At 62.7% G+C, this 19,969-nt stretch overlaps 2 protein-coding genes and 1 long non-coding RNA gene across 7 annotated transcripts in view; 2 read left to right on the forward strand and 1 right to left on the reverse strand.

The window, feature by feature from the left end:
- The window catches only part of LOC108406459 (mitochondrial import inner membrane translocase subunit TIM16), a 65,744-nt gene extending 63,545 nt beyond the window's left edge, over positions 1-2,199 (forward strand). Inside the window, exon 6 of the mRNA XM_017675163.3 lies at positions 228-2,199. The gene's annotated coding sequence lies outside the window, so the exon portion shown is untranslated. The remainder of the gene's footprint in view (positions 1-227) is intronic.
- GLIS2 (GLIS family zinc finger 2) lies at positions 1,899-19,573 on the reverse strand. Of its 4 annotated transcripts, XM_017675167.3 has the most exons (9): positions 19,318-19,573; positions 17,462-17,596; positions 16,311-16,367; positions 5,719-5,960; positions 4,720-4,892; positions 4,009-4,185; positions 3,797-3,930; positions 3,594-3,712; positions 1,899-2,698 (listed from the first exon to the last, which is right to left on the reverse strand). In XM_017675167.3, the coding sequence occupies exons 4-9, from the start codon at positions 5,888-5,890 to the stop codon at positions 1,899-1,901; spliced, it is 1,575 nt and encodes a 524-aa protein (XP_017530656.3). In that variant the 5' UTR covers positions 5,891-5,960; positions 16,311-16,367; positions 17,462-17,596; positions 19,318-19,573. The 4 variants fall into 4 exon arrangements, with proteins under 4 accessions (XP_017530656.3, XP_036870447.2, XP_036870458.2 ...); XM_037014552.2 differs by lacking the exons at positions 16,311-16,367; positions 17,462-17,596 and having other exon boundaries at positions 19,318-19,572; XM_037014563.2 differs by lacking the exons at positions 17,462-17,596; positions 19,318-19,573 and having other exon boundaries at positions 16,337-16,357.
- Positions 6,999-13,949, forward strand: LOC118971780 (uncharacterized). Of its 2 annotated transcripts, XR_012121901.1 has the most exons (4): positions 6,999-9,333; positions 9,468-9,567; positions 9,837-9,918; positions 13,845-13,949. It is a non-coding gene; the product is annotated as an uncharacterized lncRNA (long non-coding RNA). The 2 variants fall into 2 exon arrangements; XR_012121900.1 differs by having other exon boundaries at positions 6,999-9,567.
- Positions 19,574-19,969: the final 396 nt, after the last annotated feature.

Genomic DNA, 19,969 nt, shown 5'->3' on the forward strand with positions numbered 1-19,969 from the left:
CCAGAACAGGGCCTCTGGGTGCTGAGCCTGGAGGTGGGTGATCCCAGAGCCAGACACAGGACAGTCGGAGGTGGCCCAGCTCCCGGCGCATCCAGGACAGAAACCCATCTTTGCAACTCACTTTTATTGTTTCTTTATAAACTTCCTCTCACATGGAGGAATATATTGTTATAGTCATTAGCTTATCTCTTTTTTCTTTTTTTTTTTTGTTAACTCTATGCTAACAGCAATGGAGCCAAGAGGAGGAAAAACATAAGCTACTATAGAAAGGCACTTGGAACCTGTTAAAACACTGATATCCTGGGATGTGCAACGACAGACCGACAACGACAACACACACACCGGCCCTCCGAGCCTGGTCTGTCAGCCACATGCTGAGCTGGCGCCACCTTCCGGCGCCCTGTTCCTCTGCTCCTGGGCTTCAGTCTCAGCCCTCCCTCCGGCCAGGGACTTAAAGCCTGGGGCCCTTACCCCTGGGTGGAGCCCAGAAAAGGGAGGCCAGCTCCCTCCTGCTTCGCTCCCAGCCCCTTCTAGGCGCAGAGCCAGCACCGCTGGGCCTTGTCGGGGTGACCCCTCTGGGACAGAAGGGCGGGGTTAAGCAGAGCTACTCAGAGGAGCAACGGGGACCCTGGTGCCACAAGCTTAAGGACCCCGCCACTGTCCTGCAGCTCCCTTGTTCTAGGGCTGGGGAGACGCAGCGGCCAAGGGCAGGGCAGGGCCAGGAGCCAGAGCCTCCCAGACACACCAGGTGCCCTCCTGGAAGAGCGAGGACTCAGGGTTGGGGGAGCACGTGCTGTGGGGAGCTTGGCGCTGGGATAGAGCGGGCTGTGGGTCAGCAGGAATCGGGGATGTGGCTCGGACAGTTCAGCTGATGAGACAAAGGGAACAGCCATGTCTGGTTTCCCCTTCCCAGGCAGAGGTGCTGCCTCTTTGGCTGCTTCGCCACCCCCAAATCCCAGATCTTCAATCTGCAGACTCCAAAAACTTCCCATACTCAGCACTGGCCTAGAGCCCTACCTCACCTGTGTCTGTGACCTGGTGCCCCCAGAATGGGAGCTGTGTCTCAGCCTGGGGTTGTCCCCAACCAGCTCCCACCTCCTGACACCCTGCGGGCCTCCACAGTCCCTGTGCGGGGCGGGCACTGTCTCAGACCAGGCCCAGCCCCACCCACACCTGAGCTAGGCCAGCCAGGTGCTGGCACCTCCCCCCCTAAACGGAGGGAGGAGGCCCAGTGGTGAAAGGGCAGGTGAGGGGTCAGCTGTCCCTGCACTTTGGAGAGCACCCGGCCCCTCAGGCAGTGCTGGCCGTGTTAAAGGGTCAGCGGTGATGGGCAGCTAGCAGAGCGGGCCTCTCTAGATGGGAGAGGCGCCTTGTCGTAGGGTAAGATGGCGTTTTCCTGCGGCTTCGCTGGGGCCTGTGTCTGTCTTGCTCTCCCTCTGGAGAGACAGCCAGAGGGAAGGGTCCAGGGGGGCCCAGAGCAGGAGCCTGGTGAGGCCAGGCAGGACACTGTGCGGCCGCAAGCCCAGGGTCTCCTCAGAGGTCACTGTGTGAGGTGGGGGAGCCCCAGGCCAGCAGGGAGAGCACATGCGACCTCACCCACCCCTGCTGGGGCACGTGGGGCCAGGCCGGGATGGAGAGTGGCCTGTCCAGGTCAGGGTGCGGGCCTAGGGGATGGCAGGGGCAGGCCTGGTTCCTCCCTCAGGAGCCCCGGACGCAGCAAGGACCTAGCACCATCCTTGCTGCCCGGCTCATCTGGGGCAGAGTCTGCCCAGGGGCACACAGCCAGCCAGGCCGCAGGGCCAAGAGGACATTATTGCTATTTCACAGAAGAGCTTCTGTTCGTCAGCGGCAGGCCCGCAAGCTGCTAGCTGGGCTGGGGAGCCGTCCGGGCGGCGGGTTCAGTTCACCACAGCTGGTTTGAGCAGCACAGAGCCGGGTGGGATGACCACCCAGCCGGGAGTGAGGGCCTCTGGGCTGCTGGCTGTCGAGTTGACCCCTGTGGACAGGTCCAACACGGTGCCCGGCAGCAGGGGGAGTCCATCGGGGCCTGGCCGGGGACGACTGCTTTCAGTCCTCCCGAGGGGTGTCTTGCGGCCCTCCATGCCCGGCACCCTAGCGGGCACAGCCCCACACCCCTTCTCCCCCTCGGCCTTACCGCCAGCGGAGCCAGCAAGGAGGGAGACCACAGGCAGGCCCAGTCCGCTAGCCCCAAAGGGCGAGGGCAGCAGTGGGTTCTTGGCCAGATTAAGGGGCAGGACAGGGCCTGGCAGCCCAGGGCCCATGCCCCCTGTGCCCCCACCGCCCCCACCACTGCCACAGGCCAAGGTGCTGAGGTCAAGGGGGCCAGGGGCCAGGGGCAGGGGCAGGCCTGGCAGACCAGGGCTTCCAAAGAGGGCAGCAGGGCTGGGGATGATGATCTGGGCCCCACTGACATAGGGGCCGCCATCGGGAGTGGGCAGTGGCGGTTTGGGGGGTGGGCGCAGTTGCAGGAGCTCCTGCTGCTCGTGGGAGACAAAGTGGCCGTGGGCCTTGATGTGCTTGCGCAGTGAGCTGGGGTCCGTGTAGCGCTTGAGGCAGCCGGGCATCTTGCAGTAGTAGGGCTTGTCCACGTAGTGGGTGCGCGTATGCTTGAAGCGGTCGCTCGAGTTGGAGTAGCGCTTGTTGCAGCCCTCATAGGGGCAGACGTAGGGCTTCTCACCTGCGGGGCATGCTGACGTGAGGGGTCTCTCCCACCTCCCCACCCTCCCACTTGGCCCAGATATCCCTAAAAGCAGGGACTGTCCAATTTAGGTGGTGGTGTCCCCAGCACCGGGCACGAGATCAGATCCCAGATGGGCAGGACTGAGCACAGCCACTGAAAAGCCAGCCTGGTTACCCCTGTGCCCGTGACCTCAGTCCTGTGTTTCAGATGGCCCCCACTTCAACAGGCAGAACGGTGAACCTGAGACACACAAGACCTGCAGGGGCATGGCCCACGGTGGGCACCACACACGTGCCCACTGCCCTTTATTCAGCCCTTACTCAACAGAATGGCTCCAGATTCACGGACTAGCTCCTGCGCTGAGCAGAACAGGAGTCGGAGCCCTGTGAGGCTGCGGGCCTCTGAAGTGTGGCCAGTCCAGACTGAGATGCGTGGGAGTGTAACATACACACCAGGTTCTGCAGACTTCGTAGAAAATGAAGAATTTCAGTGTCTTGATATTTTTTTAATATTGAAGTGATAACATTTTGGATATAGTGGGTTCAAGAAAATATTACAGTTCATTGCACCTATTTCTTTGTACATTTTTTTAACGTGGCAATTAGGAAATTTAAAATAAGGTGTGTGGCTCTGTCACTGTGGCTGGCCCTACTGTGTGCAGAGCTAGGTGGTGCGGGAGCAGGCACGCTGTCTGTGGCTACAGGCGGCCTGGGCTGGCCAGTCACACACGTGGAGCGATGCCGGGGGCGACACGGGAAGTTGGGTCTGGGTTCCCAGGGCGTGCGCGGGGAGTCTGACCTCCGGGAGAGGCTTCCCCAGGATGGGGCACTCGGAGGGCGTGCTGCACGACGGGGCGCGGCCTGCCCGGCCCTGGCCCCGCCCAGGCTCTCACCTGTGTGTGACCGGTTGTGGATCTTCAGGTTCTCCAGGCGGGAGAAGCTCTTGCTGCAGGTGGGGCAGCGGTGCGGCTTCTCGTTGGTGTGCGTGCGGATGTGGATGAGCATCTTGTACCTGCCCCACGGAGGGCACGGGGGGCTCAGCCTGCTGGTCGCTGGGTCCCCCCGCCCCCGCCCCCGCCCCTCTCCCCTCCCTCACCTGGCATTGAAGCCACGGCCGTGGCGCGCACAGCCCTCCCAGTGGCAGCAGTACCCTGCGTCCTTCTCAGGCTTCACGTGGTAGTCGTTGACGTGGTCCACCAGGTCTTGCAGGAGCTCAAAGAGCTGGTTGCACTGCGGGCCAGGAGGCGTTCTGAGCCCCCGTGGTCCACGTGCCCCAGACCCTGCCCGCCCCTCCTGCTCCCCACTCACCTTGGCCCAGCGACACACCAGCTGCTTGGGCAGGAGTGGCTCTGGCGAGAGGCGCTTGTCCTTGGTGGGGGTGAGGAAGGAGGGGGCAGGCAGGCGCAGGGCCCCCCCAGAGCCCAGAGGCAGGAAGAACTGGAAGGAGCTGGGGACGCCGTCCAGGTAGCGCAGTGGCTGGAAGTCCTGGGGCGAGGAAGGGCAGGGCTGGTCAGGGCGCCGCTGGGCCAGCAGGCCCGGACGCCCGTCCCCTGTGGCTGGAGTTGTGTCCCCCTCAAGGCTATGTCCCAGTCCTAAACCCCGTGTGTGTAAGTGTGACCTTAGTTGGAAATAGGGTCTTTGCAGATGTGATCAAGAGGAGGTCAGCCTGGATGACGAGGGCCCTAAATCCCGATCCCGCTGTCTTCAGGAGAGAAAGAGGGACATTTGGACCCAGAGACACACAGAGGGAAGAAGGCCGCGAGATGACGGAGATAGACATGGAAGTGATGCAGCTACAGGGCCCGGAAAGCCGAGAGCCGCCAGAATCTGGAGGAAGCTGGGAAGGCGTCTTACCTAGACGGGAGGGACCCAGCCCTGCTGATGCCCTGACTTCGGATTTTAGCTTCCAGAACCGTGAGAGAATAATACATTTCTGTTGTTCTAAGCCACCCAGTTTGTGGTCCTTTCCAGGAAAACAATACACACCTCCTCTCTCCAAAACCTGCACCCGGTCCTTACCGGGATGGTGGGCACTGCAGGCAGGTCCCCACTGCCCTGCCGCTCAGGGGACAATGAGCTGCTGCCGTTGGGGGAGTCCAACCCAGATGGTGGTGACAAGCTGAGGTCCACCAGAGGGGCTGCCGAAAAGCGTCCCTCCACCTTCTCAGGGAACTTGGGGTTCAGCAGGAAGCCTGAGGTAGAGGCACAATTCAGGGGTGTGGGAGCTGGGGGTCCTGGTGGCTAGGCCCCCCCTCCAGATCCCCCATGGGGACCCTAGAGGCAGACACCAGCCAAACTGCCCAAACCACTCTGGGACTCCAGGCATCTGAGCAGCAGCCTGTAGGACCGACAAATGTGACTCTGGCCGCCATCGGTTAAGATGGGAAGTGGGGAAGTACCCATTTTACAGAGGGGAAGGGGTTGGTACACAGGTTGAGTAACAATAGGAACTTGAAGCCAGGCCCTGGTTTTCTGTCTTCAATGGCAGGTAGAGACCTAATGTTTCCTGGAATCCTTTTCTGCCTCAGTGTTCCCTGATTGTAACATGAGGTTTGGGCTGGGCTGCTTCCAGAGGCTTCCAGCTTGGACATGGTAGGTCTGGTTTTTAGGGTCCACCAGAGGCAGAGCAGAAGGCCTGGGCCTAAAGCACCTCTTGACAAGCACTTTCTGGGGTCATCCCCAAATTACTGGCCTGGCTGACCAGCCAGACTGCCTCAAAGGCCAGGAGTTGGATCATGGGGCCTCTGTACTACTTGTGAATCCCCCACCCACCTCCCCAGCTGCCCCAAATCCCCCTGGAGGCCTCAACTTGAACTTGAACCCTAGCTCTGCTGTGACAGCTTCATGAGCTGGGCAAGTCACCCCCAAAGATGAACGGCTGGGAGGGCACAGGGACAGACTCTAAGCCAGAAGCTATGAGGGGCTGTGGGTACATTCTGCGGACACGCTAGGCCATGCTTCCTAACGTCATGGCTCCATCAGGGCCCGGAGACCCCTGCCCTACCAGGGGCACGGTACCTGAGGGGGGGGAGCCTGGAGAGCCCGGGGTGGGGCTGCTGTCCACCAGGCCCAGTTCCCTGTGCAGGACTTGGTGCCGGGCCGCACTGAGTGTCCGCTCCCGCTTTTCTCTCGCCGCCCGGAGCTTGGTGATGCTCAGCTTCAGGTCAAGCGGCTCGTCCAAGGAGTGCATGGTGAGGGGGCTGGGGCTGGAGGTGGCAGCAAGCAGAGGGGAGCTCCCAAGCTGGTGTTCAGGCAGGAACCTGGGGGAGGACAGGAGCCGTGCTGTGACACAGTGGCCACAGGCTCCTTCTCAGGCCCACGGGGGAGGGAGGCAGTCGGTGTGAGACAGTGTAAGTTCTGTCCCCAGGTAGGGAGAACCTCTAAGTGGCCCTGGACAGCAGGTACAGTGGAGAGAACCAACCACCTGCTCAGAGCTTCCACGTCCACTTCCCACAAGTCTTTTCTGTGAGGCTCAATTCATTTTGCCATGAAACTGAATTTTAGAGATGACACTGTCTCAGATCCCAGAAATTCAAGTCCAGATATTCTGCCTGGAATTGGCCAACCAAGTCCCAAAGGTCATTTTAACTAAGTGGGAAGCCCTGCTTGGGACACATGCCTTGTTTCAGCCAGAAGACCTGGAACCAGGCCACAGGAGCGGTGAGTGTCCTCCCAGGGGGCTGTTAGTGGTCCTCTACTACAGACTGTCAGATCCCTGCTGTCCAGGGCCCCTGGGCAGCTGTAGCCCCCCTCTGAGGGAACAAGCCTGGTAGCCTATCCCAAACAAGCTGTGCAAAACCTAGCCCCAAAGGATGGGGGTGCAGACAGGTGGCCTTGTCTCCCAGGTGAGGTCCAGCCAGAGGCACTGGGAACCAGAGGGTTCTGGGCTGCCACTAGGGGGCAGTTGGGGACTGTGGCCCAGCCAGGCCAGCCAGGGGCGTTAGCGGGAAGGGGTCCCTCCAGCTCTGTCTGGTGGTCGGCAAAATACACACATGTATCATTTTTTACTGCTGATGATATTCTTTTGTAAGTTCTCATGCTGTAATTTTCACCATTTCCTTAGAATTTCTCAATGGTGTAATTTTCTTCACACATAAATGACCAAAGATCAAGGTCACCTCTTCATCCCAAACTCAAACTTCTTTCACAGTGGCAGTCCTTCATGTACACGAAAGTTTCTTTGCGTTTGGGGGTGATTAACCTTGAAAATCTATCTGCTAAACAAGTCCCACTATGAGACATTCCCTGTTCTCCATCGAATCCAGAACATCCCTGGAGCCACTCCGTGGGAAAAGACTTGGTATATTTCCTCCAAGTGTCTCCTTGGGGGCGGGTGTTGTCCCTGTGCTTACAGAGCTGCCCAGATGTCTCTCCAGGGGGCAGGCAGGACGGGACAGGAGTGCCCCAGGGCCCCGTCATCTTCACTCCAGCCTAAGTCCCCCCAGTAACTCTACAGTCTTCACCAGGTTCTGAGCCCTGGCTCACCCATCTTCCCCCTCCAAGCTCCACTTCTGCCAAGACCCTCCAAGCACATAGGGAACAAAGTGGTCCAATCCCTTGATCAGGACCCTCTGCTTCTGCGGACACATTCCAGGACCCTGCCAGCACACGGCTGATATCAGAGCACGAACCCAGGCAAGTGTAGAGGGGCTGTACTTGGCGGTGGGACCCGGGTCTGTGACCTGACTTGTCCTTGTGAAATTCCCATCAGGTGAGAACCAAATCTGTTTGACTTGTCCGCCAGGCCATGCATGGGCCAGAGGCTGCCAGAGATGCAAGGAGGGCTGGGACCAGGCTGCCACCCTGTCCTTAGGAGCTCCAGACCCAGGTGGGCAGATGGGGGGTGACAATGAAGGATGGACCTGCCCCTCCCCACTGGCTGGGCAGGGAAGTGCCCTCTGCCTGACCCACCCCTCAGTTATGTCTGTCTGCCTGCCTGTCCCTTCACCTGTTTATTTTTAGATACAGGCCTGGCCCAACCTCCCCTGAGCTCCTCTGTGCTAGGAGCCTGGGAAGGGGAGGAAGGAAGTAAATATTTATGCTGATTAAGAATTCAGGAGCCAGGAAGGGCTGGTGGCCTGGTCCTTCGGTTGGCCTAGGGCCACAGGCCTCCCCACAGCCTCTGTCCCCCACCCACAAGGGGACCTTTGGGAGAAGTGAACCATGTGGGCAAGTCCCAATGGGAACTCAAACTGTCACTGACTCGCACTCTCAACACGGCCCAAGTAACATCCTTGGGCACCTGCCCTGCTGCCCTCTCCCCAGGCCGGAGTGAAGCCAGGAGGGAGCCCTGGGCCTTGGGTCACCTTGTTCTGGAGACCTGCAGTAGACACTGCCTCGGCCTAGAAGGGAGGGCCCCAAGAGGAGGCTGTCTCCCAGGGCAGGGCAGGGCCCAGTGCCCAAGGTGGGCGGGGTGACTCCAGGACCCGGCCTTCATCAGCAGGCTCAGCCCCGAGACGGCCCCCCCACTTCCTGCAACTGGGTTCTGCCCAGGGAGGCAGGGGTTCATGTCGATGGAAGCTAGAGCCCAGCCCAGCAGCTCAGTCTCCCCGCTCCTGGGAAAAGACTAAGGAGCCGCCCCCAAGCCCCACAGCTCCCGCACCCCCTACCCCAAGCTGGCTCCACCCAGAATTTTCCTCCCAATGGCGGCCCCATACCAGGGAGAAGACCGCCTGGTAACCCACGCCTGTCCTAACCTTGGCCAACTTTAAAGTGTCACCTTCCACCCCACCCCCGCCCTGGGCGCTGCTCTTTGTTCCTGGCTGGGTAAGGGGGAGGCAGGCAAGGGTCAGGGTCACGCTCTCCTGGGCCGCTGAGGCCCGGGACGGGCGCCGGGATCACCTCCGGAGGCCAGGCAGGCCATCGGTCACGGGCAGCCAGGGAGTGCGGAGGTGGCCCCCCTGGTTGCCCCATTTCCCAGAGGGGGACGGGGGGCTCTGCACCCAGCAGCGGAGCCCGCAGTGGGGCGGCGGCCACGTGCCCTCAACAGCCCCTGCGGCGCTGGCGGCGGGCGTGTCCCTTCCCCGGGAGTCTGACTGCGGAACCCCCGCCTCGGTTTCCCGCTGCGTCGGAGGTGCCGGGGCGCCCTCCCCCCGCCCGCGCCGAGGCTCCAGCTGCGGGAGGAACTAATTAGAGCCCAGGGAGCGGGAGGAAGCGGCGGCGGCGGGAGCGCGCGGGGTGGCGCGGGGACCACCGAGGCGGCGTGACCCGGGCGGGGGTCACCCGAGGGTGGGCCGCGCGGGCCCCTGGGCCCTGCAGCCCCGCCGCCGAGCCCAGACAATGGCCGCTATTGTGCGCCCTCCGCTGCGCGCAGACGGCTCCCAGCTGCCGCCCGCGGAGCGCCCCCTCCCGGCGGCCCACCTGGCCGCGCGGGCCCACGCTCGGGAAACGGAGGCCCTGGCGGGGCACAGCCGCCGCCTGGGCCGTGTGGCCGGGGTGGAACACCGCCAGCAAAGGGAGTCAGCGTCCGCTAAACACCTGCCACGTGCCAGGCACCGTCTGCTCTCCATTGGACTCACTAAAGCCCCTACACTGCTGCCCGATTGAGGGGAAACTGAGGCTCAAGGTCACTGGGCTAAGAGAAGCTGGCTGGGATCTGCTCTGCACGAAGCCCCTCCTTCCTACTCAGGGAAGGTCAGCTGGTGGCCCGGGGCCTGGAGCGGTGTCATGGTGGGGCTCCTGTGCACCACCCTGAGAACTTGGGCCTCCTCTGCATGGGCAGAGAGGACGGGCCCAGTGGGATACGGGTTCTCCCCTCCACCTCACAGCGGCCGCGGCCCATCCTGCCTAGGACTTGGGGAGAAGGGCCCAAGATGCTTCTCTCAAAAGGCCATGTGGCTTCCTTGATATCAAATGGAGAAGGGAAAAGTAAGTCCCTTGGCCTCCCCTGTGCTCCATGGGCACCCCAGTATCTGGTGACTGGGACCGTCACTGTCAGTGCACTGGTCTTACAGATGGGGAAACTGAGGGCTGGAGGGTGGACCCACCCCCACCCCAGGTTGCACAAGGGGGTGGCAAGCCCGACAGGGCACCATGGATAAATATTATAGGACAATAGTACCAACAGCCAGCTGTTGATAGTTGGGCAATGTGCCAGCACCTATTAAGGCAGGTGCTGCTTCATCCCCACTTTACAGATGCAAAAACTGAAGTGCGGGGAATTAAGTGACTTGTCCAGGAGGACACAGTTCATCTGGCAAAGCTGGACTTCAAGCCCAGGTGAGTCCCGAAGCCATTTTCACTATTAGCCCCCCCTATACCCATGCATGTGGGGAGGGCAAGCAAAGGGGCCCCAGCTGGGCACCCCCTCCCTGCCCAGGGGTTTATCGGGGAGAGGTGGAGAGCCCAGGAGGGCAGCAGGCAGTGGGTGAGCACTGGAGGGGCCGACTGGGGGGCCCACAGGGAGGCTTGGAGAGCTGAGGGCAGATATGCCGCCAAAGCAAACGGCCCCACATTCCTGGGAACTGCTCAGGCTCCCTCCCTGCTCTGGCCAGGCACTCCGCCCTCTTGCCAACCCTGTGGCAGGGGCTGGGCCTCACCCTCTCAGGGCCCCCCTTCCTGAGCAGGCAGCCCGGCAGGGCTCCGAGCGTGGGTCAGAGCACCTGGGTCTGCAACTCAGCTCTGCCATTTCCTGCCCCTGTGACTTAGGGCAAGTCACTCCAGGTCTGAGACTCACTGTCCTCGTCTCTAAAGTGAAATGATAAAAATAGTAGCAAGACCCCCACCACCCACTGGGTTTCGGGGAGAAATCAGTGTAGTGGTGCACACCCAATGATGAGTGGTTCCCATTAGTATGTGATACTCAGCGCCTGGAACAGTGCTGGGTGCCTACTAGGCACTTAATCAACCTCATTCAATGAACTGTCACCATTGCTGAGTCCCCTCGCCTTTGGCCAATCTAGAGCTGTGAGGGCAGTCGAGTGGGGTGCTGGCCCTCCCCACTGTACCCGCAGACACTGCAGTCTCACCCTCATCTGAGAGCACACTCCAGTGTATAACCAAACAAGTCTGTGCTCCTCGGAGGGCCTCAGGCCTCTGCTGTCCTGGGCAGTGACCACGGCTGCCCCTCCACACCTTCCAGAGCCCCAGTGCATCAAAGAAGGCCCTAGGAGGCCCTGGAGAGGTGCGGAGCAGCCCTGGGAGAGCAGGCCTCCTCTCAGGATACAGGGCAGGGGCTTAGCTGGAGGCCTGGGCCCAGCAGGTCCCCGGAGAGGGGCCTGGGCAGGCAGCACTGCCTGGAAGAGCACGGGGTTGGCCTTCTCTGGGAATTTCTTGCTCAGCAGGCAGGCGCCTTCCCAATGCCACTGGAGGGCAGACTCCGCCCAGGTGAGAGTGCAGGTGCCCCCAGGTGGCCCAGCCGTGGATAAGGTATCTGCTCTTGGCCAAGGGGGCCTAGGGCAACTCCCACCCCCACCCCCAGCAGCACAGCTGGGCAGCACCTGAGCAGAGGTGTGTGCCAGGACCCTCCACTTAGGTATGTTTAGAGAGAATGCTACCCAGAGCAGGGTACCTGGTTTCAGTCCCCTGTGCCCATGTCCTTGACTATGGGGCCTCAGATGGGTCCCTGTCACCTTCTCTGAGTGGTGGTTTCTTCATCAGTAACACAGGCAACACGCATAAGGTGGCAGTTCCAGGCAGGGTGGGGATTCAGGGCATCTTGCAGGGCAAGCCTGTCCTGGCACCTGGCACACAGGAGGTGCCTGCAGCTGGTAGCCCTGAGGATTCTTACCGCTGCCTCTGGGCTAGGGGTGCCCCACACAGTAACTTGGCTGGCCCAGGTCACCCAGATAGTTCAGACAGCACTGAAGCTGGAAGGCATTTGGCTGGTTCCCCCACACCCCTCACCAGCCCCAGCTTCCCAGGAGACAGATTTCCTTCCCCAGCTCCTTCAGGGTGACACCGGCTTGGGGGGGGAGCAGCTCACACATGGGCCCCAGACTACACATGCACACTCACACAGATGTGCATGCCCGCCATCTGCTGGGGCCAGGCTGGCACAGAGGCCTCCCCTCGGCCCCCACCCCCTGCTGCCTGCCCGCCTGCAGCCACCTTTGCACAACTATGTCTGGTATTTTCCTGTCTACCCAGCTTGGGGGGAACCGGTGCGTGGGGCTATGAGCTCTGCCTGCACCTGGGCCTCAGCCAGGGGTGAGCCCGCTGAGCAGCCCTCACGCCTGCTGCCCGCCCACAGGGAGGGAAGGGCTGGGCCCAGGCTGTCCAAGTCCCTGGGCGGGACAGGCTGGAGCGGGGGAGCCAGACAGGGACACACACCCAGGGAGGCCCGGGAACAAGCAGCCCAGGTCCTGCCAGGCAGCACTGCCACTCACGGTGGGCAGACAGGGCTGGACACTCTGCCAGTGCACTCTGGGGCCAGCAAAGGCATTGGCCAGTGTCCCACAGGACATGGGTGGGCACCCACTGCATCCCCAGGTATACAAGCACACCCGGGTGTGTCACACCTGTGCACAAGCACAGTGTATATGGGACACAGCAGGTAATCAGTGTCAGGGTCCAGGACCCAGGAGTCTCGGCTTATGGGGATGAGTCCCCACAGGGAAGGAAATACACTGTCCTTCCCCACCCGAGCTGAGCTGCAGGATAACCCCCCGAGGACCTCCCAAGCCCTAGGGGTCCTGCCCACAGCCCACCCTCCCACCACCCTGCGACAGGCACCAGGCCCACTGAACGGCCCCTGCCAACTCCAAGCGGGAGGCAGGCAAGGCGGGCCCTGGACTTTGGCCCTTCCCTCCGTCCGCCTCATTTACCCCATCACTCAGTTATGCATTCCAACACCAGGCCCTCCTCTGGGTTCTGGGGGGCCCACACGTGAATGACAGTGAAGGGGTACCAGAGACCTCAGATAGCCAAGAAACAGCATCAGGGGTGGACTCTTCTGCGGAGAGGGAAGGGGCTATCCAAGTGGGCCGCATGGAGGTGAGGTGAAAGGGTGGGACACAGAAAGCATTGGGCCCAACGAGTTCTGCTGGTCACAGCCAGCATCTTACTCACTCTCACAACCCTGCAAATTAGGTGTGATTCCCCCCATTGCCCAGATGAGGAGAGCAAGGCTCAGTGGGGCTCCTGCCAAGTTCTGCCAAGGTCACAGAGCTCCCAAGTACCACAGCAAGTGCTGACCTCCAGGCTCCTGAGCCCACACTCTTTCTGGGTCCAGGGATGCGGCGGCCTGGGGGTGTGGCCTCCAGGGACCCACAGCGAACTGCCTGACTCTCAAGAGGCGGCAGCCCACAAGAGAGGCTGGACCAGACCCAGACCAGTAGGGAGCTGCAGAATACTCTACAAAAGTGCCAGCTTCCTTTCCAGCCCAGAGGCCCCCGTCCCCAGGCTATCCCTTGCAGCGCCACCTTTCTCAGGGTCCCCTCCTCCCTGAAGCCTGCCGCTCACCCTGAGGTGCCAGTTCCTGCTTCACAGCCTTCCACACCCCCATATGCTCCAGCTCCCCCAGCCCCCTCCTGCAGCAAGTGATTCCGATTCCCTCTCGGGCCTCCACCTCTTGCAGCTGTTCTCGGGCAGCCTGAGAGCTGAGCAGATGTGCCTCCATCTCCACACTATCGAGAACTGTCCCTAGCCCTGCGGCAGCCCTGTGCTGTCTGCCAAACTGGCCCTGGGTCCATGAAGGCACCACTAATGCCACAATGTCACCAGCTCTTGAGCATGCTCTGGGTGTCCAGCGCTGCACACAGAGCATCATTTGCACTGCCCCCTGACCTTTGGCCCCAGGCACTCATCCCCACACCTGGCATTTGGAGCCTCTTTCCAAAAAGAGACGCCTGGAGCAGGCAGGGATATCTGAGGGGCAGCAGGCAGCTCTGAGCCCTCTGCGGGTGTTAGAGAGGAGGGGGGCCTCCCCGCAGGCTGCTGCCCCACTTGCCGCGGCTCCCCACCCCAAGCCCACTCCTTCCACCAGTGTAAGCTGAGCGGTGATGCCAAGTGCTGGGGGCTCAGAGCCAGAAAGCGAGGCCTGCCCTGATGTGGAGGGTGCAAGGCTCTTGGCCTCGATTTCCCCATCTGTGAAGGAGGGGCTGGTCTCGAGTGGGGTAGCTAGAGCATCCTGACCACCCCCCTCTCAGCACTGGCACACATGCCTTTGTTTTCCCCCACGCTGGGCACTCACTGAATGCTTGCAGAGAAGGAGTCCGTTGGTGTGTCCGCGGCCAGGGCAGGAGGAGACGTGTGGGACCCGAGGAAGGAAGTGGCCTGCCTAAGATGAAGGTGAGAGGCGGCGGGGCCTGGGCCCTGACACTGACGCCTCCTCCTCCCGCTCTGCGGCCAGGGACCCAGGAGCACACCTGGACAGGGCAGGGGGACTCACCCTGGGCTGCTGGGGCCACCACAAGAACCCAGTTCCCCCAGCTTTTCTGCTGCTCCATCCAGAGCTGGCATAGAGCCCACCCCAGAACAGCCAGCAAGACTAGGCCCGGCAGGGGCTCGGGCACAAACTCTGGACTCCACCCTTGGCCCTTCTTCCCGGCCACCCCTGCCCCTCCCTTGCTCATCCACTGGGCAGCAGAGCAAGTCCAGAAGCCGGGGGCAGCCTCTCAACCCAAAAGGAAACACTGGCTGGGGTGACTGTCAAGTGTGCTAGGGTGGCACTGGGGCCCTAGCCTGCAGGAAGGTGGGGCTGGCAGGCAGAGAACTGGGAGTGTTGGGGTGTTGGGGTACTCTGGGTGTAGGAAGGGCTGGCCCAGGGTAGAAATGGCTCAGGCAGGCTGGGACTTGCCAGCCAGACACAGGTGGACGATGGGGGGAAGGGAGGGAGGTTTCCTCCGGACACAGCTGCCCCACATCTGCCCTGCAGTGGATGTGGGGGCAGGAATGGAGCTGGGGGATTCCCAGGTGGAACTGACATTTCGGCGGCCAGGGGCAGACTGCCCTAGACTCTGTCCAGTCTCCCTCTGCCCTCCCTGACCCCAGGTGACCCCGGGAAGCCCTCAAATCTCTGAGCCCCCCCACCCCCGCCCATTGCTGGCAGCCTCCTTACTCCCAGAGTCCCAGTGAGGCATCAGCCTGTGAGCGCTTTGTGCCAAACGAGACCCGCAGCCAGCCGAGACCCTCAGTCGCCCGGCAGGATTGCTTTCCTGGAGGCTTCCAGGGCCGAGTCAGGTGGCTCGCGGCCTCATGGGACTCCGCAGGCTCCCACCTGCCCTTGGTCGTGACTGGAGGAGGGGGCCGGGGCCAAGTCTGAGGCTCCTCCCCAGGCAGCCATCTGCCGAGGAGGGGAACCCATGCACACACATGTCACATGCTGGCAAGCCAGGCCCTCCTGTGGTGATACTACCTGGGCTCTCAGGCACCACAGACAAAGGGCCAGTGGAAGCCCCAGCTGCCCTCCAGTCATGGCACTGGAAGATCTCAGCCCCCTCTGCCCATCCCCCACCCAGGGCATCTGGAGCAGATGGGAAGTGGACCCCACCACCAGAATCACTTCCCATCTCTGTGCCTCCCCCCCATCCTCCCAGCCTGGCCACCAGTTACCAGAGCCCTCCAACCCATCTGGGAGGGGAAGGGGGAGAGGAAGGCCAGAGCTTCCTGCCCCTCAAGATGCCCAGTGCCAGGGCCTCTACCTTACCCTGCCTGAAGGAGCTTGGAGAGAAAGGTCCCAGCCAGGATGGGAAGCCAGCCCTCTGGGGCCCCTTGAGTACTGGCTTTGTGAAGACTCCCAGAGCTCCCCAGGAAGGTCCCAGGCCCCAGAGCTAGAATGGGAAGGCGGGCTGGGGCCCCCTGCAGACCTGGGCCAGGCCTGGCCTCCACTATGACAGGTCTGGAACTGAGGCTGGCGGGGCTCAAGTGCCAGGGCCAGGATGGAGGCTTGGGGCCCAGTGCACACAGCTGCTGGGGCCAGCTCGGGCCCCCCTCAGGAGCACAGGCCCTTCTCCCCACAGGCTGGAAAATCTGCTGATAACCCCCAGCCAGAGCCTCAGTCTCCTCACTTGTCAAATAACGATCAATGATCTCTCTCATGAGGTCTATATGGCCATTTAGGTAATGGATGTCAAGGCTGCAAAGTTCTCTGGACCATTAGAAGGCATCCTGTTGACTTTTTTCCAGGGAGTTGTTATGAGGTGTTCCCCCAATCTGCTCCATCCCCTGACACACTTCCCCACCCCACCCCAACCTCCCTGGGGACCAAATCTTGAATTTTTATTAGGTGGAGAGGCAGCAGGAATTGAAATTGGATCCAGGAGGGAAACCTAGGTCAACTCCAGGCTGTACCCCAGCATAAGAACCCCCCCAGCAAGTCCATTTGTGTCTTGGCATCAAAGCAGCTGCCCCAACCCTGGCTAGCAGCAAAGCACTAGAGGTCCTGGTTGAAGATGCTGAGTCCCTGCACCAGGCCACACCTGAACTAGAATTCACCAGGGTGGAGCTGAGGCAGCCACCTGGGAAACTACTAGGCCAGATGTGTCCCAGGGGCCCGCAAGATCTACGGTCCCCTACACCTGGCGCTGGCGGGTACCATCCAGCCTGGCTTGGGCTGAGTGGGAATGCAGCTCTCCCACAAGCCCTGGGAGGGGAAGCAACTCAGGCAGGGGGAGATATGAACCTCTGGACGGCCCCCCAGTCTCCCCTCAGCAGCCAGGGATGCCGCCCACCTCTGAGAAGGGAGGACCACCGGTACCTTCAAGGGGTCACCCTCTGGCCTCAGTCATCTGTGTGAAATATAAAATGACAATAATAACCCCAAATGGAGGAAGGCTTCTCCACAGTCTCAGAAAAGGCAGCCTCCACCCCCATTCCATCCAGCCCAGGGCCTCTCCACAGCAATCTTAATTTCCCACTTGGGTGATGAGGGGCCTCTTCAGCCTCCCCTGGGACACAGGACCTGGCTAGGCATTCCACAGTGGAGGCCGAAGCCAGGAGCTCTGGGGTCGGGTCTCCCCTCCAACCCACCCACCCAGTGTGCCTCCCAGTACGGAGGCCCACCCCAAATGCCTCCCAAAGAGCTCAACTGCAGGCCCCAGCCCCAACATCTGGTCCCCCAGCCACAGCTGTCACCACCCTCTCTCATCCTGGGGTTGCTCCAAACTCTGCCTGGCACCCATCCGTGCCCCCTTGCCCAAGTGGGAAATTTGGATTCCAGGCAAGTCAGGGTAGATGGAAATGCACATGGGAAAATGTCAGGAAAACATTCTTCCTTCCACACCACAGTTCAGACCCTGGGAGGATTAGGTGGTAGAAGACACTCCCACCACCCCAGGCTGGGGAAAGAGGGAAGCGTGGGGGCCTCCCGACAGGCCCTCGCCCTCGAGGGGCACTTCCAGCAAGGGAGCACAGGCAGGAGGCGACAGTGCTGGGGCTACCCATTTGCAGCTGGACTTCTTAGAAACAACAAAAGCTTTGGGGGAATGAGCTTCACACGATTGTTTAAAATGAGGTTTTTGGATGTTTGTGGCATCCAGTTATTCGTATGGGCTCCACCCACGGATAATGGGGAGTTGGCTTTTCTTGGCCTCACCCCTTGGTCCCTCCAACTCCCCGTTTTCTCACGGACTCTGGAGCTCAGGAATCTCACCTTGTCTGATCCCTCAGCTTTACAGATGAGGAAACTGAGACCCAGAAAGGGGAGGCACCTGGTGCAAGGGCCCCTGACAGTTGTTGGCCCAGCTAAAACTCAAAAATCCGGGACCGCGGATTCCCAGACCGCGGTTTTTCCCACTCATTCTCCAGGCTGTGGTCTGGCTCCACCCAGTCCCCCAAAGCCACTGACCCCAAAACAGTGGTGCCTGGAAGTGGGGTAACTCACTGTCTGGCTTCCTGGGGCACCCCGTCCCCATCAGTGCGGGAGGACTGGCAGGTGTCTCTGTGTTGAGAGCCAGAAGCAGGGAGAGGCCCCTCAAGGGGCCTGCACCAGGGTCACTCAGGGGGCGAAGAGCCCCAGCTGGAGGGATTTAACACCAAAGGTCAAAGGTCACAGACAGGGAAGGGCGGGCAGGCATGGGGGGGTCAGAGGGTCAGCTCTAATGGCAGCTCCGGAAAGCAGGGGGAGGGGAAGGGGCTAAGGAAAACAGGGCTGCTTCCAATGGGTCACCAACCCCCATAAACAGTGTCCCAAGCCCCGGGCGCTGCCTCCTGCTTGGCTGGCTATAGACAGGGCCCAGCAAGCTGAGAGTGGGTTGTGAAATGCGCTGCGCTGGAGCTCAGAAAGGGGTGTCCTGCGAGAAGCCCCCAGGTGGAGCCCTTCCCCCACTGCAGGCCAGGGCGAGCTGGGAGGCCCAGTCGAGGCGCAGAGGGAAGAAGGTGCAGGGATGTGTCGGCTGGGCTGGAAGAGCTGTGGAACACGGGCACCCTAGTGGGGCTTGGAGAGGGCTGGGAGGGGCAGCCTGAGGGCCCAGTTTCCCTTCCCCGATCCTGGGAGCTGAGGAGCACGTTCAGGGAGCCAAGTGTCTGCCAATCCTCCCCCGCCGTGGGCTTACCGCCTTCCCTCCAGGATGCCAGGACCAGACATTAGGACCCCCGGGGTTTTGTGCCTCTGAGGACCACAGCCCGGGCCCGGGCCCTGGCCCAGACCAAGAACCACCAGAGCCCAGGCCTTGGCCAGGTCCCTGGCTGGCCTGGCTGCCCCCTAAGTGTCAAGCATTCCCTTCAGAGCCAAGATCCTGGGCTGTGATGGCTGGGGGCCCAGGGCTCCTCCCAGGATCCCTTCCCACTTCCCAGGCCCAAGGGCAGGGCGGGCAGCTCCTTGCGACCACTGCTGCCAGGGGTGTTAGGGTCAGGAGGGCCCTCCTGGACAGGCGGACAGGCAGCACGCTGTCCTGCTGTGGCCTGAGCACCCGGCTGGGCAGGGCAGTGTGCCAAGGTCTCCAGGTGCCAGCCTGGATTCCAGCCCCATCCCGGGGGGCCAGCAGGGAAGCAGGGTGCAGGCATCTTCCTCCCTCGGGATGCACCTGCTTCCCCGCCCTCTCCGCCCCCTCCAGACCCTCTCCCAGGGGGGTTGGATACCCAGGTCCTCCCCATTCTTCCAGGCCCTTCTGCTTCCACCCGGACAGTAAGGGGAGGAACAAACGCTGGCCAGGACTGCAGCTCCCAGTCCCGCCGCTCAGCACCCCCTGCCCTGCCCCTGGCCAGGGACGCGTCCCTCCCCCGACCCAACGAAGGGCGGGGGCCAGCCAGGGGCAGCAGGGAGAGACTTTCCCGGGCCTGGGAGGGCACACCTTTCAAACCCCGTCCTAGAAACAGTCCCAGCGCAGCTACAGGAAGGCGTTGCTGCCCGGCTGCCCCAAACAACTTCGTGCCCAGGCATGGAGGCCCCCTCACCCCACGGCGCGCCCCCACCGCGGCCGCCCAACTTCCCCGCCGAAGTTTGCTCCCGCCCGGGCCGGGCCAGGGCTCGGCCCGGCCTCCGGACGGAGGGAGGAGGGAAGGAGGGAGGAGAAAGGCAGAAAGACGAGGGACGAGGCCGGGGAGCCGGCGAGGGAGGGAGCGCGCGAGCCAGCGAGCGAGAGAGCGAGCGCAGGGGCCCCGGCGAGGGCTCACAATGGCCCGGGGCGAGGCGCGGACGCGGGCGGGGAAGGCGACCCGCCGGTCCCGCAGCGCCCGCGCGACAGGCCGGCCCCCCCGCCCCGTCCCAGTCCCCGCGGCGCGACGCCTGGGGCTTCCTACCTCGGCGGCGGGGGCGGTCGCGCTCCCGGCTGCGGGCTCCGGCGGTCGGGGGGCGCCGGGGAGCGAGCGGGGGAGGGGCCGGGGCGCGAGGCTCACGGGGCGCGGGCTCCCCTGGCACGGCCGCCCAGCGCCCGGCCGCTCCGCCACATCTGCAGCTCCGGCAGGGAAGGTGGCCGCGGCCGCCGGGCGGTGCGGGGATGTTTTAGGGAGGGAGGCGGAGGGAGGAGGGAGGCTGCAGGAGGAGGGGCCGGCGGGGGAGGAGGAGGGGCGCGGGGGGCGGCCGCCCTGTCTCCTCCCTCCTCCCTCCCGCCCTCCCAGCAAACCCCTCTCGCCGCCGCGGCCCCAGGCCCCGCGCGCCAGCTGCCAGGCGGGGCGTGCGCGTCAGGGGGAGGGGGCGGTCGGGAGCGGGCGCGGGGCCGGGGAGGGGAGAAAGGGAGGCTGCGCGGCCGCGGGGCGCGGGCACCGCGAGGGAGGGGGCGCAGGGCCGTGCGCGTCCTCCGCGGCCGCATCCTTGGGTGGCCCCATCCTCGGGTGCCCCCCCGCGGCCCCGCCCCCGGCCCGAGGGCAGCGCTCGGACACGGCCCGGAGGTGGCCTGGGGGTGGCTGCGGGGAGGGATGTCCCGCCCTCGGGGAAGCCCGGGGTGGGGGCGGG

The sequence above is a fragment of the Manis javanica genome, chromosome 10 (assembly GCF_040802235.1).
Source record: "Manis javanica isolate MJ-LG chromosome 10, MJ_LKY, whole genome shotgun sequence".
NCBI lineage: Eukaryota > Metazoa > Chordata > Mammalia > Pholidota > Manidae > Manis > Manis javanica.

Excerpts from the sequence above, each read along its gene's own strand:
- GLIS2 (XM_017675167.3), bottom strand. The coding sequence starts at position 5,890 with ATGCACTCCTTGGACGAGCCGCTTGACCTGAAGCTGAGCATCACCAAG. Across the intron at positions 3,931-4,008 it reads TGGTGTGTCGCTGGGCCAAG|TGCAACCAGCTCTTTGAGCT; the intron begins GTGAGTGGGGAG and ends CCTGGCCCGCAG. Across the intron at positions 2,699-3,593 it reads CCACAACCGGTCACACACAG|GTGAGAAGCCCTACGTCTGC; the intron begins GTGAGAGCCTGG and ends CATGCCCCGCAG.